Source organism: Notolepis coatsorum (assembly GCF_963971535.1).
Source record: "Notolepis coatsorum genome assembly, chromosome: 17".
Lineage (NCBI taxonomy): Eukaryota > Metazoa > Chordata > Actinopteri > Aulopiformes > Paralepididae > Notolepis > Notolepis coatsorum.
Genome location: NC_140181.1, coordinates 14,816,201 through 14,837,465, shown reverse-complemented (window position 1 = coordinate 14,837,465; position 21,265 = coordinate 14,816,201). Strand labels below are relative to the sequence as shown.

General features: G+C 46.4%; 1 protein-coding gene across 1 annotated transcript in view; it reads left to right on the top strand.

The window, feature by feature from the left end:
- Nucleotides 1–20,638, top strand: part of LOC311243940 (olfactomedin-like protein 3B) — a gene marked incomplete at both ends in the record, with an annotated part of 26,358 nt that extends 5,720 nt beyond the window's left edge. The window contains one exon of the mRNA XM_084333347.1: nt 19,842–20,638. Coding sequence (XP_084189473.1) covers nt 19,842–20,638 — 797 coding nt within the window. The remainder of the gene's footprint in view (nt 1–19,841) is intronic.
- Between the last annotated feature and the right edge of the window lie 627 nt (nt 20,639–21,265).

Here is a 21,265-nt window from a genome sequence, read left to right as displayed (position 1 = left end):
CTGTGTGTTTTGTTTGTGCATCTCTGACATTTTCACAAATATGCTCCAATTAGATATCCCTCTCTGTGCACATGCATTAATTTGGACAAGAACAACACTGTGGAACACGCAACTGTACAGACATGTCAATAAAACGGTCAGTTGGCCTAATTGGCCTCTGACTATTAGTAGACTAGACTGAAAGTGTCCTGCCTGGGAGCCCTCTGTGTGGAGCGGACCATAGAGGACCATAGAGGACCATAGACGACCATAGAGGACCATAGAGGACCATAGTGGACCATAGTGGACCATAGTGGACTATAGTGGACCATAGTGGACCATAGTGGACCATAGAGGACCATAGTGGACCATAGTGGACCATAGAGGACCATAGTGGACCATAGTGGACCATAGAGGACCATAGTGGACCATAGTGGACCATAGAGGACCATAGTGGACCATAGTGGACCATAGAGGACCATAGTGGACCATAGTGGACCATAGAGGACCATAGTGGACCATAGTGGACCATAGAGGACCATAGTGGACCATAGAGGACCATAGTGGACCATAGTGGACCATAGTGGACCATAGAGGACCATAGTGGACCATAGTGGACCATAGTGGACCATAGTGGACCATAGTGGACCATAGAGGACCATAGTGGACCATAGTGGACCATAGAGGACCATAGTGGACCATAGTGGACTATAGTGGACCATAGAGGACCATAGTGGACCATAGTGGACCATAGTGGACTATAGTGGACCATAGAGGACCATAGTGGACTATAGTGGACCATAGAGGACCATAGTGGACCATAGTGGACCATAGTGGACCATAGAGGACCATAGTGGACCATAGTGGACCATAGATGACCATAAAGGACCATAGTGGACCATAGATGACCATAGTGGACCATAGAGGACCATAGAGGACCATAGTGGACCATAGATGACCATAGTGGACCATAGAGGACCATAGAGGACCATAGAGGACCATAGTGGACCATATATGACCATAGTGGACCATAGAGGACCATAGAGGACCATAGTGGACCATAGTGGACCATAGAGGACCATAGTGGACCATAGTGGACCATAGAGGACCATAGTGGACCATAGTGGACTATAGTGGACCATAGTGGACCATAGTGGACCATAGTGGACCATAGAGGACCATAGTGGACCATAGTGGACCATAGATGACCATAGAGGACCATAGTGGACCATAGAGGACCATAGAGGACCATAGTGGACCATAGAGGACCATAGAGGACCATAGTGGACCATAGAGGACCATAGTGGACCATAGTGGACCATAGTGGACCATAGAGGACCATAGTGGACCATAGTGGACCATAGATGACCATAGTGGACCATAGAGGACCATAGTGGACTATAGTGGACCATAGTGGACCATAGAGGACCATAGTGGACCATAGAGGACCATAGAGGACCATAGAGGACCATAGTGGACCATAGAGGACCATAGAGGACCATAGTGGAACATAGTGGACCATAGAGGACCATAGAGGACCATAGTGGACCATATAGGACCATAGAGGACCATAGAGGACCATAGAGGACCATAATGGAACATAGTGGACCATAGAGGACCATAGAGGACCATAGTGGACCATAGAGGACCATAGTGGACCATAGAGGACCATAGTGGAACATAGAGGACCATAGTGGAACATAGTGGACCATAGAGGACCATAGAGGACCATAGAGGACCATAGTGGAACATAGTGGACCATAGAGGACCATAGAGGACCATAGAGGACCATAGTGGACCATAGTGGACCATAGAGGACCATAGAGGACCATAGTGGACCATAGAGGACCATAGTGGACCATAGAGGACCATAGTGGACTATAGTGGACCATAGAGGACCATAGAGGACCATAGTGGACCATAGAGGACCATAGTGGACCATAGTGGACCATAGAGGACCATAGAGGGCCATAGTGGACCATAGAGGACCATAGTGGACCATAGTGGACCATAGAGGACCATAGAGGACCATAGTGGACCATAGAGGACCATAGTGGACCATAGAGGACCATAGTGGACCATAGATGACCATAAAGGACCATAGTGGACCATAGATGACCATAGTGGACCATAGAGGACCATAGAGGACCATAGTGGACCATAGATGACCATAGTGGACCATAGAGGACCATAGAGGACCATATAGGACCATAGTGGACCATATATGACCATAGTGGACCATAGAGGACCATAGAGGACCATAGTGGACCATAGTGGACCATAGAGGACCATAGTGGACCATAGTGGACCATAGAGGACCATAGTGGACCATAGTGGACTATAGTGGACCATAGTGGACCATAGTGGACCATAGTGGACCATAGAGGACCATAGTGGACCATAGTGGACCATAGATGACCATAGAGGACCATAGTGGACCATAGAGGACCATAGAGGACCATAGTGGACCATAGAGGACCATAGAGGACCATAGTGGACCATAGAGGACCATAGTGGACCATAGTGGACCATAGTGGACCATAGAGGACCATAGTGGACCATAGTGGACCATAGATGACCATAGTGGACCATAGAGGACCATAGTGGACTATAGTGGACCATAGTGGACCATAGAGGACCATAGTGGACCATAGAGGACCATAGAGGACCATAGAGGACCATAGTGGACCATAGAGGACCATAGAGGACCATAGTGGAACATAGTGGACCATAGAGGACCATAGAGGACCATAGTGGACCATATAGGACCATAGAGGACCATAGAGGACCATAGAGGACCATAGAGGACCATAATGGAACATAGTGGACCATAGAGGACCATAGAGGACCATAGTGGACCATATAGGACCATAGTGGACCATAGTGGACCATAGAGGACCATAGTGGACCATAGAGGACCATAGTGGACCATAGTGGACCATAGTGGACCATAGAGGACCATAGTGGACCATAGTGGACCATAGTGGACCATAGTGGACCATAGTGGACCATAGAGGACCATAGTGGACCATAGTGGACCATAGAGGACCATAGTGGACCATAGTGGACTAAAGTGGACCATAGAGGACCATAGTGGACCATAGTGGACCATAGTGGACTATAGTGGACCATAGAGGACCATAGTGGACTATAGTGGACCATAGAGGACCATAGTGGACCATAGTGGACCATAGTGGACCATAGAGGACCATAGTGGACCATAGTGGACCATAGATGACCATAAAGGACCATAGTGGACCATAGATGACCATAGTGGACCATAGAGGACCATAGAGGACCATAGTGGACCATAGATGACCATAGTGGACCATAGAGGACCATAGAGGACCATAGAGGACCATAGTAGACCATATATGACCATAGTGGACCATAGAGGACCATAGAGGACCATAGTGGACCATAGTGGACCATAGAGGACCATAGTGGACCATAGTGGACCATAGAGGACCATAGTGGACCATAGTGGACTATAGTGGACCATAGTGGACCATAGTGGACCATAGTGGACCATAGAGGACCATAGTGGACCATAGTGGACCATAGATGACCATAGAGGACCATAGTGGACCATAGAGGACCATAGCGGACCATAGTGGACCATAGAGGACCATAGAGGACCATAGTGGACCATAGAGGACCATAGTGGACCATAGTGGACCATAGTGGACCATAGAGGACCATAGTGGACCATAGTGGACCATAGATGACCATAGTGGACCATAGAGGACCATAGTGGACTATAGTGGACCATAGTGGACCATAGAGGACCATAGTGGACCATAGAGGACCATAGAGGACCATAGAGGACCATAGTGGACCATAGAGGACCATAGAGGACCATAGTGGAACATAGTGGACCATAGAGGACCATAGAGGACCATAGTGGACCATATAGGACCATAGAGGACCATAGAGGACCATAGAGGACCATAATGGAACATAGTGGACCATAGAGGACCATAGAGGACCATAGTGGACCATAGAGGACCATAGTGGACCATAGAGGACCATAGTGGAACATAGAGGACCATAGTGGAACATAGTGGACCATAGAGGACCATAGAGGACCATAGAGGACCATAGTGGAACATAGTGGACCATAGAGGACCATAGAGGACCATAGAGGACCATAGTGGACCATAGTGGACCATAGAGGACCATAGAGGACCATAGTGGACCATAGAGGACCATAGTGGACCATAGAGGACCATAGTGGACTATAGTGGACCATAGAGGACCATAGAGGACCATAGTGGACCATAGAGGACCATAGTGGACCATAGTGGACCATAGAGGACCATAGAGGGCCATAGTGGACCATAGAGGACCATAGTGGACCATAGTGGACCATAGAGGACCATAGAGGACCATAGTGGACCATAGAGGACCATAGTGGACCATAGAGGACCATAGTGGACCATAGATGACCATAAAGGGCCATAGTGGACCATAGATGACCATAGTGGACCATAGAGGACCATAGAGGACCATAGTGGACCATAGATGACCATAGTGGACCATAGAGGACCATAGAGGACCATATAGGACCATAGTGGACCATATATGACCATAGTGGACCATAGAGGACCATAGAGGACCATAGTGGACCATAGTGGACCATAGAGGACCATAGTGGACCATAGTGGACCATAGAGGACCATAGTGGACCATAGTGGACTATAGTGGACCATAGTGGACCATAGTGGACCATAGTGGACCATAGAGGACCATAGTGGACCATAGTGGACCATAGATGACCATAGAGGACCATAGTGGACCATAGAGGACCATAGAGGACCATAGTGGACCATAGAGGACCATAGAGGACCATAGTGGACCATAGAGGACCATAGTGGACCATAGTGGACCATAGTGGACCATAGAGGACCATAGTGGACCATAGTGGACCATAGATGACCATAGTGGACCATAGAGGACCATAGTGGACTATAGTGGACCATAGTGGACCATAGAGGACCATAGTGGACCATAGAGGACCATAGAGGACCATAGAGGACCATAGTGGACCATAGAGGACCATAGAGGACCATAGTGGAACATAGTGGACCATAGAGGACCATAGAGGACCATAGTGGACCATATAGGACCATAGAGGACCATAGAGGACCATAGAGGACCATAGAGGACCATAATGGAACATAGTGGACCATAGAGGACCATAGAGGACCATGGTGGACCATATAGGACCATAGAGGACCATAGAGGACCATAGAGGACCATAGAGGACCATAATGGAACATAGTGGACCATAGAGGACCATAGAGGACCATAGTGGACCATAGAGGACCATAGTGGACCATAGAGGACCATAGTGGAACATAGAGGACCATAGTGGAACATAGTGGACCATAGAGGACCATAGAGGACCATAGAGGACCATAGTGGAACATAGTGGACCATAGAGGACCATAGAGGACCATAGAGGACCATAGTGGACCATAGTGGACCATAGAGGACCATAGAGGACCATAGTGGACCATAGAGGACCATAGTGGACCATAGAGGACCATAGTGGACTATAGTGGACCATAGAGGACCATAGAGGACCATAGTGGACCATAGAGGACCATAGTGGACCATAGTGGACCATAGAGGACCATAGAGGGCCATAGTGGACCATAGAGGACCATAGTGGACCATAGTGGACCATAGAGGACAATAGAGGACCATAGAGGACCATAGAGGACCATAGTGGACCATAGAGGACCATAGTGGACCATAGTGGACCATAGAGGACCATAGAGGACCATAGTGGACCATAGAGGACCATAGAGGACCATAGTGGACCATAGAGGACCATAGTGGACCATAGAGGACCATAGAGGACCATAGAGGACCATAGAGGACCATAGTGGACCATAGTGGACCATAGAGGACCATAGTGGACCATAGAGGACCATAGAGGACCATAGAGGACCATAGTGGACCATAGAGGACCATAGTGGACCATAGTGGACCATAGTGGACCATAGAGGACCATAGTGGACCATAGAGGACCATAGCGGACCATAGAGGACCATAGTGGACCATAGAGGACCATAGAGGACCATAGAGGACCATAGAGGACCATAGAGGACCATAGTGGACCATAGAGGACCATAGAGGACCATAGTGGACCATAGAGGACCATAGTGGACCATAGTGGACCATAGTGGACCATAGTGGACCATAGAGGACCATAGTGGACCATAGTGGACCATAGAGGACCATAGAGGACCATAGTGGACCATAGTGGACCATAGTGGACCATAGAGGACCATAGTGGACCATAGAGGACTATAGCGGACCATAGAGGACCATAGTGGACCATAGAGGACCATAGAGGTCCATAGTGGACCATAGTGGACCATAGAGGACCATAGAGGACCATAGTGGACCATAGAGGACCATAGAGGACCATAGTGGACCATAGAGGACCATAGAGGACCATAGTGGACCATAGTGGACCATAGAGGACCATAGAGGACCATAGTGGACCATAGAGGACCATAGAGGACCATAGTGGACCATAGAGGACCATAGTGGACCATAGAGGACCATAGAGGACCATAGAGGACCATAGAGGACCATAGAGGACCATAGTGGACCATAGAGGACCATAGAGGACCATAGAGGACCATAGTGGACCATAGAGGACCATAGAGGACCATAGTGGACCATAGAGGACCATAGTGGACCATAGTGGACCATAGAGGACCATAGAGGACCATAGTGGACCATAGTGGACCATAGTGGACCATAGAGGACCATAGAGGACCATAGAGGACCATAGAGGACCATAGTGGACCATAGAGGTCCATAGAGGCCCATAGTGGACCATAGAGGACCATAGAGGACCATAGAGGACCATAGTGGACCATAGAGGACCATAGTGGACCATAGAGGACCATAGAGGACCATAGTGGACCATAGAGGACCATAGAGGACCATAGAGGACCATAGTGGACCATAGAGGACCATAGTGGACCATAGAGGACCATAGAGGACCATAGTGGACCATAGTGGACCATAGAGGACCATAGTGGACCATAGAGGACCATAGTGGACCATAGAGGAACATAGTGGACCATAGAGGACCATAGAGGACCATAGAGGACCATAGTGGACCATAGAGGAACATAGTGGACCATAGAGGACCATAGTGGACCATAGAGGACCATACAGGACCATAGTGGACCATAGAGGACCATAGAGGACCATAGAGGACCATAGAGGACCATAGTGGACCATAGAGGAACATAGTGGACCATAGAGGACCATAGTGGACCATAGAGGACAATAGAGGACTATAGTGGACCATAGTGGACCATAGAGGACTATAGTGGACCATAGTGGACCATAGAGGACCATAGTGGACCATAGTGGACCATAGAGGACCATAGTGGACCATAGTGGACCATAGTGAACCATAGAGGACCATAGAGGACCATAGAGGACCATAGAGGGCCATAGTGGACCATAGAGGACCATAGAGGACCATAGTGGACCATAGTGGACCATAGAGGACCATAGTGGACCATAGAGGACCATAGTGGACCATATAGGACCATAGTGGACCATAGTGGACCATAGTGGACCATAGATGACCATAGAGGACCATAGTGGACCATAGTGGACCATAGAGGACCATAGTGGACCATAGAGGACCATAGTGGACCATAGAGGACCATAGAGGACCATAGAGGACCATAGTGGACCATAGAGGACCATAGTGGACCATAGTGGACCATAGAGGACCATAGTGGACCATAGAGGACCATAGAGGACCATAGAGGAACATAGAGGTCCATAGAGGACCATAGAGGACCATAGTGGACCATAGAGGAACATAGAGGACCATAGTGGACCATAGAGGACCATAGAGGACCATAGAGGACCATAGTGGACCATAGAGGAACATAGAGGTCCATAGAGGACCATAGAGGAACATAGAGGACCATAGAGGACCATAGTGGACCATAGTGGACCATAGAGGACCATAGTGGACTATAGTGGACCATAGTGGACCATAGTGGACCATAGAGGACCATAGAGGACCATAGTGGACCATAGAGGAACATAGAGGACCATAGAGGACCATAGAGGACCATAGTGGACCATAGTGGACCATAGAGGACCATAGAGGACCATAGTGGACCATAGTGGACCATAGTGGACCATAGAGGACCATAGTGGACCATAGTGGACCATAGTGGACCATAGAGGACCATAGAGGACCATAGTGGACCATAGTGGACCATAGAGGACCATAGTGGACCATAGTGGACCATAGGACCTGGAGGAGAGGAGGGGGGATGAAGAGGAGGAGGAGGAGAAGGGAGAGGAGTGGGAGGAGGAAGAGGACGAGGGGGAGGAGGAGGGACAGCAGTGGGAGGAGGAGGGAGAGTCGGGGGAGAAGGGAGAGGAGGAGGATGAAGAGGAGGAGGATGAGGAGGAGGATCGTGGGAGAGTCTCCGGTGAGCAGCGGGGCGGCGTCCTCTAATTTCTATGCAGGACGACTTTGCCTTTGATCCCCTTACAGTACCTTCATTCTCATTCCTGACACTCTCGTTGGCAGAGTCACAGGGTATAGGCCGCAGTTATATTTAGCATTACACTATAAGCACTATATGCTGGCATCACCCCCTTCGGTGCACTGCAGGCTCCAGAAGCCCCTTCTGCTGGAGGAGTGGGACGCAGACGAAGTGTTGTGAGTGTCGGGAGTCAGTGGCGGGTAGTCGTGTGTGTCTTCAGGACGTAATGGTTCGACGCACCTCATTTGTATCGAAAGAGCTATACTCTCCTTACGGTCTGTGAACACACGGTTTGTCTTTTAAAGGGGAACTATACGGGCAAATTAAGAATTCATACCGCGTTATTCCTGCGGTCTGAGACGGTCCAAAAAGAAAACTCTTTGTGAACACCAGCAACTTTCGTCCTAAAACTTTGAGTGCTGATACCCGCCGTCAGTAGGTATGATGAGTTGGGAAATATATATTGCACATAACACAGAGAGCCCGCAGGGGGAGTGTCATCATGAATATTATGACTGTACATTCTCAGAGCCTCAGAACTGAGAACACGACTGTGGAATACACATTATGTGGGTCCACAGTATATTCCGAGAAAGAATATTCATCGGCCGTGGAACAGCTCCAGACTTTAGTGTGAGTCTTACTGCTCTGCTTCCTGGCTCATGTTTCACAAATATTGATATGGAAATAACATATTGGAATTCATAATGTGGCTGTTGTTCCCCCCAAAGCCCTCTGGACTCCAAGGTAGGTTGTTAATATTGATATACAACAAAAGTGTTGGAATCATTTATTTAGCTAGTACACACAGACTGTTAACCCCTTCATGACCTCTAGTGGATGTTTGATGGAAATGTATTTTTAATACACTGAATACACAGCAATACAGCAAACTTCATATTATAGATTCCCTAAATCTGGCCTATCGAGTTATGTGTTCCATATTCTGGTATTTGATTGCTAGTATTACACATCAAATCCAGTCAGTGTTGACAGACAGTTGAGGGGATGTGACATGTACATCTCATTTAGTTTAGATTACATTACTGTACATTGCATTACATTAGATTAGATTAAAATGTATTGTCATCATACAGCAAAAGTACAGTACAACGAAAATACGTTTGGCATCCAACCAGAGTGCAAATGTAACAGCAAAGTGCAATAGTAAAATACAATGTACATGTGATTAAACTGGATATAAAATATATAAATGAGTACTACTGAGTAGTACAGAGTTGTAGTATTAATATGTACAGTGATACAAGTATAAAGACACTATGGTATTATACTGGCCAGCAGTGTAACTCGTAAGAGTAGGTAAGGGATATGTACAGATATAGATATAGTATATAGATTATATGCAGGATTATAAAAAGGATTATGTACAGACAGATGTGGATATATATATATATATATATATATATATATATATATATATATATATATATATATATATATATATATATATATATATATATATATATATATATATACGGTAATAATAAACATATATGCGGTATATACAGCATTATTGTACATGCTATCATAGAGAGTTATATGGGTTATATGCAGGCATATAAGTAGGTATATAGAAGGATTATATGCAGGTATATTCAGACCGGTTAAGATTATATTATTACTATGATTACAGTGTAAGGCAGTTGTAGAAAGCAAGTACATTTATAATGTAGGTAAGGTCAAGAAAAGTAATACCACACCCGCTAACGTTATGTGTGTTAGGAGCAGCCAGCGGGGGTTAACGTTAATGCCAGCAGCCCTTATGTCATCCTGACCTTGCACCACCACTGTTCTTTGAAGGCCATGCCAGGCTCTGTTTCTAACGCAGAGTCCTTGACATCATAGGATCCTCAGGACGACAAGGAGTCCATTGACACCAAACACAACACCGCAGCCCACTGGGGAAGGGGGTAAAAACCTCGCTCCAGATTAGAGGATATTCCTTTCCTGGAACTCCAATCCCTGGAGCGCAATTACGAGACAATGTAATCAGAGCTGGCACACCTCGTCGTGACTCGTCGATTAGTCACACAAACTGAAATCACAAACACAAACTGTGACATTAGCGGTAGACTCTCACCGACGCACGGCGACAACAAAGGGAAGTGGAAGAGGGTTAATTGTCCTCCACGTGAGCTGAACCTGCAGGCCGCCCCACGGCGACGCGCCGAGCCATGCACAATTGCACATCCCGCCGTGCGCATCCCGCCGTGCGCATCCCGATGTGCGCATCCCGATGTGCACATCCCAACGGGCACACGAGAGCCTTTTAGCAGCTGGGGGGGGGGAGGGGGGGGGGGCTTTTGTGTTGTATTTATCATGCAATTGATCCAGGGACCTGCAGAGAAAGGTGCTGCTGGAAGCGTGTGTGTGATCTGCAGTTCTCATATCTCTCCTAGTTACACACACACAGTCCTATCCCTCCTAGTTACACATACACACAGTCCTCATATCCCTCCTAGTTACACACAGTCCTCCTCCTAGTTACACATACACACAGTCCTCATATCCCTCCTAGTTACACACACACAGTCCTCATATCCCTCCTAGTTACACACAGTCCTCCTCCTAGTTACACAGACACACAGTCCTCATATCCCTCCTAGTTACACACACAGTCCTCATATCCCTCCTAGTTACACATACACACAGTCCTCATATCCCTCCTAGTTACACATACACACAGTCCTCATATCCCTCCTAGTTACACATACACACAGTCCTCATATCCCTCCTAGTTACACACACACAGTCCTCATATCCCTCCTAGTTACACACAGTCCTCCTCCTAGTTACACAGACACACAGTCCTCATATCCCTCCTAGTTACACATACACACAGTCCTCATATCCCTCCTAGTTACACATACACACAGTCCTCATATCCCTCCTAGTTACACATACACACAGTCCTCATATCCCTCCTAGTTACACATACACACAGTCCTCATATCCCTCCTAGTTACACATACACACAGTCCTCATATCCCTCCTAGTTACACATACACACAGTCCGCATATCCCTCCTAGTTACACACAGTCCTCATATCCCTCCTAGTTACACACACACAGTCCTCATATCCCTCCTAGTTACACATACACACAGTCCTCATATCCCTCCTAGTTACACACACACACACAGTCCTCATATCCCTCCTAGTTACACATACACACAGTCCTCATATCCCTCCTAGTTACACACACACATTCCTCATATCCCTCCTAGTTACACATACACACAGTCCTCATATCCCTCCTAGTTACACACACACACAGTCCTCATATCCCTCCTAGTTACACACACACAGTCCTCATATCCCTCCTAGTTACACATACACACAGTCCTCATATCCCTCCTAGTTACACATACACACAGTCCTCATATCCCTCCTAGTTACACATACACACAGTCCTCATATCCCTCCTAGTTACACATACACACAGTCCTCATATCCCTCCTAGTTACACATACACACAGTCCTGATATCCCTCCTAGGTACACATACACACAGTCCTCATATCCCTCCTAGTTACACACACACAGTCATCATATCCCTCCTAGTTACACATACACACAGTCCTCATATCCCTCCTAGTTACACACACACAGTCCTCATATCCCTCCTAGTTACACATACACACAGTCCTCATATCCCTCCTAGTTACACACACACACAGTCCTCATATCCCTCCTAGTTACACACACACAGTCCTCATATCCCTCCTAGTTACACATACACACAGTCCTCATATCCCTCCTAGTTACACATACACACAGTCCTCATATCCCTCCTAGTTACACATACACACAGTCCTCATATCCCTCCTAGTTACACATACACACAGTCCTCATATCCCTCCTAGTTACACATACACACAGTCCTGATATCCCTCCTAGGTACACATACACACAGTCCTCATATCCCTCCTAGTTACACACACACAGTCATCATATCCCTCCTAGTTACACATACACACACAGTCCTCATATCCCTCCTAGTTACACATACACACAGTCCTCATATCCCTCCTAGTTACACATACACACAGTCCTGATATCCCTCCTAGGTACACATACACACAGTCCTCATATCCCTCCTAGTTACACACACACAGTCCTCATATCCCTCCTAGTTACACACACACAGTCCTCATATCCCTCCTAGTTACACATACACACAGTCCTGATATCCCTCCTAGGTACACATACACACAGTCCTCATATCCCTCCTAGTTACACACACACAGTCATCATATCCGCTCCTAGTTACACATACACACAGTCCTCATATCCCTCCTAGTTACACATACACACACACACACTCCTCATATCCCTCCTAGTTACACACACACACACACACACACACACACACACACACACACACACACACACACACACACACACACACACACACACACACACACACACACACACACACACACACACACACACACACACACACACACACACACACACACACACACACACACACACACACACACACACACACACACACACACACACACACACACACACAGTCCTCATATCCCGTTACACACACAACACACAGTCCTCATATCCCTCCTAGTTACACACACACACACAGTCCTTTACACACACACACACAGTCCTCATATCCCTCCTAGTTACACACACACACACAGTCCTCATATCCCTCCTAGTTACACATACACACAGTCCTCATATCCCTCCTAGTTACACATACACACAGTCCTCATATCCCTCCTAGTTACACACACAACACACAGTCCTCATATCCCTCCTAGTTACACACAGTCTCCCACACATATGCATTTCATCACAGAGGTCAGAGCGCAGGGTCGCCTGCAGTGCAGCACCGGGGGCAGTTTTGGGGTTCAGTGCCTTGCTCAAGGGCTCTTAGGCAGGATGGTGGGCACCCTTAGATGTAACACCAGCCACCCTTCAGTCAGCAGCTCACAGGTGGAACACACCCTCCTGTCGGCGCCGGGGATCGAACCAGCGACCTTTCGGTTACGGGTCGGCCTCTTTACCTCTACCAGTGAAGCTCACTGAAGTCTACTCCACTGTTCACCCAGAGTACGTTTCTGCAGACAGCAGCCGGAACCCTGTTGATTTTGCATTAGCTTGTGGCCAACTAGGCCAGCGATATGTGGAGGTTTTCCTCTTAACTCTTTCAGTGCCACTCACGAGATTTCTCGTGTTTTTTTATAGGTGGTTGCTAGCCACTCACGAGATTTCTCGGAATTATTATTATTATTTTTTTTTGCGATCTGAAAAATGATTGCATCACCCGAGCCTACCCGAGTATTGCCGAGCTGCGCCGGTGATCACTGTGGAAAAAAGCGCCCCCTGTCGTCTCCCAGATGACATAAGTGATTTTGGAATGGACTCAATGAAAATGAATGGGGAAAAAAATCCGGTACTCCACATTTTCCAGTTCACTGATCCAGCCGGGGTTATTAGAGTTCATTCTGGAGCCTCAGATCCCCGCGGATCATGGAGATCCACTGTGTCGCGTTGGATCCATACACGTATCGATTTTTTCAAATGGTGATCAGGAATTGGAATATACCAGTTGGATACCATCTGATGTCAGGTAAGGACTCTATGTTATCAGTGGTAGGATAATCAGAGTAAGTTTGATGAAGTTATAAGCTGTTTTGTGAAATGTCTTCTTTCGGTTTCAATGTAAAACTCCGAGAGGAAATCAACGAGGCGATTATCCGCGCGCGGCCGTAATGTGCGTGCACGTATAATATTGATCATCTAGCGTTTATTTGAAAACGATTCATAAAAAGGCCGACGAATATCAACGTTGTGGAATATTCCACTAAAAGACGATTTTCATAGAATGCTCCAGAATGAGCTGTTTTTTATATCAAAACGGGGGCTTTTCTAACTGCTCTGAAACGGCAACGACGCGATAAAAAAACAATCTGCCTTCACAGCACTGTCTGGAAAATAGTCTTTGATAATGAGATGGGCAGATTAGACACATAGCCATAATTTAAAACATAGATTAGGCGATATTAACGTTAACATTGGCGCGGATGGTGGCATTCAAGCGGTAAAATGGAAAACCAGGCGTGGCACTGAAAGAGTTAAGATCTCTGTTCACACCTCCCCCGCCCCCTTCTCTTCCTCCCCCTCACACCCTTCATCTCACCTCACCTCTCATCTTCCTCACCTTTTGTTATTCACCAAGAAGCAAAGCTCACAGAACCGGGAAGGATCTTGACGTCTCAATAGCCAAAGAACAAGACCTCCGTTCAACTCATGAACCTGCATTTGTATTTGATTAGCAATGCAGTCCAGTAGGGAGAGACAGAGGAGGAATGGGAGACAGAGTGGGGGGAAGACATTCGGGAAATAACGACGGGTTCGGGAATCGAACCCGGGTCGCCCGTGTCGCGGCTGAGCGCGCTATGTGGTTCGCCACTGGGGCGCCCCTGATTAGCAATGTTTTAACAATACATTTGTATCAACCGTGAAGATCTGACCAATGTGCATAATTGACCTCTCGGGTTCCACCACGCATAAATATACGCATATGAGCAAGTAGGCAGTGCAATCAAAGGTGCAGATGAGGGTCTGTATGCCCTATCAGTTGTATTATACATTACAATAAATATGGTTACAATAAACACTAGAATCCGAATATGTACTATGAGTTAGTAAGTATACAGTATACACAGGTGCAGTATACATAGTATGGCGTGGTATACTACGTGCCGTTTAGGTGGGAGTCAGACACACTCAGATCAGCCATTCCTAGTAGTTCTTGAGTTCTGCTATACCGTTAGTTCTCTGGCTGCTGGCAGCGGTCCCTTCCCACATTATCGTTGGTAAGTAGGAAATAGACGCATGTCTCGTCCACGTCAGACTCTGTGTGCGCTAGGGCTGTCACATTATTTCCGAATTTCGAATTTAATTTCGAATTTACATAAAAACACGAGATTCGAATAAAAAAAAAAAATATATATATATATATTATTATAATAATAATAATATTATTTAAAAAAAAACGGTAAGGTGATAAGTTAGACTGTGGTGAAAAGAATGATACCAAACATACCATGGTAAAAAAAAAGTTGCCAAAACGTTACAATTCTTAAACGAATTTCGAATTAGATTTTTTGTTAACACATCCCACGCCGGAAACGGCTTACGACGTGTTTCAAGTTCATGCGAATTCTGCCATTCCATGGCGTACGATGTTATTGAGATTATATTTCATTTTTTCGCCATGTTATTCATAATTCCCTCACGGAGCCTGGTCTGATGCAGTGGGAGCCTGCACAACTCTGCAACGCTTCAATACTGCCGCCTGGTGGATGATCGGCGAGTTGCAACCGGAAGTGGATCTCTGGAGATCTCCGGTGCATCTGGCAAATGCGTCCGGCACTCGCATATTGTTGCGGGACTGTAGACACACGTCCGTGTGTAGCGATCGCTGCCATAACACAATAATCGATACGATTTGGGCGTTTATTATGATTATACAAACCGGAAATGGATTTAGTCAAACAAGTGGGATCTTTTTCCTCCAGTCTCATCGTCGAACGGTAAGAGGACGCTGACGTCATTTTCAGCGCGTTTGTTTATTATTATCCATGCAAACTGCTCTGATCAATATATCACCAATACTACATAAAGCATTTACTGACGATCACGGAATTATAAACGACCCCCCCCCCCCCGTTCATCCGCGCATGATAAGTCATAACATTTAGGATCATGTACAGTTGAAATTTTTTATATAGCGTGTATCGCCAACAAACGGCATTTGATAATCTATATATGCGTTTATGCCTATATCTCACGTTCTAGGAATTACTGCAGAAAACGATAAAAACATATTTATATTCTAGACGGTATTTTCGTATATGAATCTATGAATGAAAAAGTAAAACGATCCTACATCCTGAACGATAGATAATCGATGTTGAATGGGCCATAGTAATGTCAATTTAGCAATACAATTTAAAAAGTTATAGCCCTGCAAAGAAGGTAAACATCTCCATAGGCTTAGACTGGTGGCAGTGATCAAACATTGATGGATATAAGCGTGGCATTGATTGATTGATTGATTGATTGAAAACTTTATTAACAGATTGCAGAATGGGTACAATACAGTACAGCTCAATACACACAATTGTTAAGGGGATGCAGACCAGAGAAAGACTTTCGTCTTGTTTACATCAGGGTCCCCCATTTTCAATTCATCAGGGCAGGGAATGTGTTAAGTGACAGCCCTAGAGTGCGAGCGCATCAAGGGGGCAAAAGTAAATCTAATCCTGGTCAGAACAACGGGGCAGACTACAATATATTTGCATTTGTTAGCCATGCAAACTGAAACATTACTGGTAAAGTAATATGAATCTTTGAACCTTTGTACCAGTACTGACAATCTCCTTCTGGAGAGGCACAGGAAACTGCCCCCCGCGGTCAGGGGCTCTCAGAGCTCCCGCTCACAGAAATGCACTCTTCATACAGTGGCTGCTCATTGTTAATTGTTTGGACTGACCTGAAATAACCTGGATAACTGAAGCATGTTCAGACCTCTGGCTGAGCACCATGTAATCCTCCTTTTATAACTGTTGATATATACTGTATATATACATTTATATATTTATATTTACCACATATATTTATATATATATATATATATATCCTTATCTGTCTGAATATACCTGCATATAATCATTCTACTACTTATACACCTGCAAACTCTGTATTATAGCATGTACAATCATATATATATATATTTATTCTTACCGTATATCTATCCACATCTGTCTTTACATACCTGCATTATAATCCTTTTTACCTATCTGTAGATACTATATCTATATCTGTACATATCCCTTACCTACTATTACTAGTTACACTGCTGGCCAGTATGACTTACTACCATAGTGTCTTTATACCTGTATCACTGTACATATTAATACTACAACTCTGCACATACATCTGATTTAGCACTATTACTCAGTAGTAGTCATTTATATATATTATACCCAGTTTAATCACCTGTACATTGTATATTACTATTGCACTTTACTGTTACATTTGCACTCTGGTTGGATGCTGGTTGTACTGTACTTGAGCTGTATGATGACAATACATTTTAATCTGATGTAATGGAATGTAATTTAATCAGTTGTGCTAAAAGTAGAGGCTGGGTTTTGCACGTTTTTATCAAATCAGTCCTTTTGAATCAAGGACACTTCACACTATCTGTGCGCCATGTTCTCTTCATTAAGGCAGTGTGTCCAATTTTCCCGTGATGGGTTTTGGGGTTTGTTTGGGTTTAATTTTGACAGCCCAGAAAACGGGAGCTGCAGGGTGCAGGACGTGTCCCACGTCAAGGTGCTGTATAGTCAAGGTGCTGTACTGTACCTATGTCAAGCACACGCTTGAGGTCGGCTTACAGCATGCATGCTAAGCTAATGCGACTGGTAAGGGGGTTGAAAATGTGAGAAGATTTTTACCTACCTCCGGTCAATGGTCTCTAACAGCACACCCCCAAGACCCCTATGCTCTACATCTTCTAACTACACACCTTCAAGACCCCTCCGTTCTGCATCTTCGAACTATACACCCTCAAGACCCCTACGTTCTACATCTTCTAACTACACACCCCCAAGACCCCTATGCTCTACATCTTCTAACTACACACCTTCAAGACCCCTACGTTTTACATCCTCTAACTACACACCCTCAAGACCCCTATGCTCTGCATCTTCTAACTACACACCCTCAAGACCCCTACGCTCTGCATCTTCTAACTACACACCCTCAAGACCCCTACGCTCTGCATCTTCTAACTACACACCCTCAAGACCCCTCCGCTCTGCATCTTCTAACTACACACCCTCAAGACCTCTACGCTCTGCATCTTCTAACTACACACCCTCAAGACCCCTCCGCTCTGCATCTTCTAACTACACACCCTCAAGACCCCTCCGCTCTGCATCTTCTAACTACACACCCTCAAGACCCCTACGCTCTGCATCTTTTAACTACACACCCTCAAGACCCCTAGGCTCTGCATCTTCTAACTACACACCCTCAAGACCCCTACGCTCTGCATCTTCTAACTACACACCCTCAAGACCCCTCCGCTCTACATCTTCTAACTACACACCCTCAAGACCCCTCCGCTCTACATCTTCTAACTACACACCCTCAAGACCCCTACGCTCTGCATCTTCTAACTACACACCCTCAAGACCCCTACGCTCTGCATCTTCTAACTACACACCCTCAAGACCCCTACGCTCTGCATCTTCTAACTACACACCCTCAAGACCCCTCCGCTCTACATCTTCTGGCCGCCTCAGACCCAGGAGGGTCATCAAAGAGAAGCCGCCTATTCTCAGTCCTCGGTCCACAATGGTGGAACGAACTTCCCACCACAGTTAGGAGGACAGCCGAAACCCGATCAATCTTTCGCCGTCGACTAAAAACACACTTCTTCGATCAATATCTGAAATGAATTAAAACATGTTTTAATTTTTTTTTTAAATACACTAAACTTCTTACTGTCCTCTACTGTCATGCACTCTACCTACTATACTAATATGTCTTTACTACTATGCACTCAACACTGCAGCACCCAAGTTTCAGCACTGTTTGATGAACATTGTTACTCAGCTGTAAGAGTTGTACCCTTCCTGCTGACTTGTCGTACAGAACTTGTAAGTCGCTTTGGATAAAAGCGCCAGCTAGTGTCAGGTTCTCGCTTCGATTCCTGCTCTTCCCGGGCAGCGTGTCGAAGTGTCCTTGAGCAAGACACCCCGAACTGCTCCCGATGAGCAGGTTGGCACCTTGCATGGTCGCCTCTGCAGTCGGTCTGAATGTGTGAGTGAATGGGGAAAATGTGAGGAACAAATTGTAAAGCGCTTTGGATAAAAGCTGTTATATAAATGCACCATTTACCATCAGAGAGAGAACCCTCCAATCGGTGATGTCATTGATGGGTAGAGTGGGCCGGCCCCAGATAAGTCATCAATATTACCAGCCAATAACATTGACTCCAGTCGATGCTTATTATCATATTACCAGCCAATAACATTGACTCCAGTCGATGCTTATATCATATTACCAGCCAATAACATTGGCTCCAGTCGATGCTTATATCATATTACCAGCCAATAACATTGGCTCCAGTCGATGCTTATATCATATTACCAGCCAATAACATTGGCTCCAGTCGATGCTTATATCATATTACCAGCCAATAACATTGACCCCATTTGCTACTGTCCCCTGTCCAGACTGTGCAGACCTCATCTCCAGCATCAAATCGGTGAAGATCCTGAAGCGTGTGGGCAGCCCCAAGGGCGTGTGGACCAGAGACCCCAGGTCGTCCAAGGTCTACATCTTCAACGGGACGGACGGCGACAGCGTCCATCAGTTCAGCTCCGTCCTGGACTTCTCCGCCTCCCCCGGAGTCGACGACGGCGGCGGCCGACCGGCGGTGAGGCTCCCTTCTCCCTGGAGCGGCGTCGGCGTGGCCGTGTACGACGGCTACCTGTACTACGTCGAGCGAGGCACCGGCGACGCCCACGTCCAGGTGGTCCGATACGACCTGGTGAAAGGCTCGGTGACCGACGTGGCAGTGTTCCCGGCGGACGGCCGCGCTCCCGTCTACAGCCTGAACCCGGAGACCGCGGTGGACCTGGCGGTGGACGAGGAGGGCCTCTGGGCGCTGTACGCCGCGGCCGACGACGAGCTGCACATCAGCCTCGCCAAGATGGACGCCGCCACCTTGGACATAGAGCAGATGTGGGACACCGGTTGCCCGCGGGAGAACGCGGAGGCGGCCTTCGTGATCTGCGGCACCGTCTACGTGGTCTACAACACGCGCCTGGCCAGCCGCTCCCGGGTCCAGTGCGTGTTCGACGTCAACGACGTGGCGGTCAGCGAGGAGGCTCCGCTCCTGTACTTCCCCCGGCGCTACGGAGCCCACGCCAGCCTGAGGTACAACCCGGAGGAGAAGCAGATCTACGCCTGGGACGATGGCTACCAGATCATCTACAGACTGACCATGAAGAGAAAGCTCTTGGTTTAGTCGCTCCGGAGAGTACATACTTGGAATTAGGGATGCTCGATATTGGCTTTTTTACCTATACCGATATTGTCCAACTCTTAATTTCCGATACCGATATCAACCGATATCAATCGATACCGATATATGCAGGGTTTCCCCCCCCCCAAAACATTTAATAATTTCAGGTAATTAACACTACATATCTCTTGTTGTGGAATTAACACAACATTATGCATACTTTTGACAATAAATAAAATCAGAATTTGTTCTTACTCGCTTGCCTGGGTAAATAAAGGTTATAGAAATTTAAAAAAAAAAAAAAAAAATTTTTTTTTTTTTTAAACCGATACCGATATTTTCCGATATCACATTTTAATGCCGATATCGGCCGATAATATCGGACATCCCTACTTGGAATACATGTATGGAAATTGTAGGCTTACAGCAAATCTGACCTTTTTTGAGGGTTAGGCTGGTGTACTGTCCCGTTAAAATGCAGTGTCCAAGTCTGCTATAAGGCTACGTTCACACTGCAAGCTCAATTCTGATTTATTGCTCAGATCAGATTTGTTTTGCTTTATTATTTTTTAAATGTGGCCCAATATCAGATTACAGTGTGAACCCGGTCTCGCTCCTGAACTGACCCGC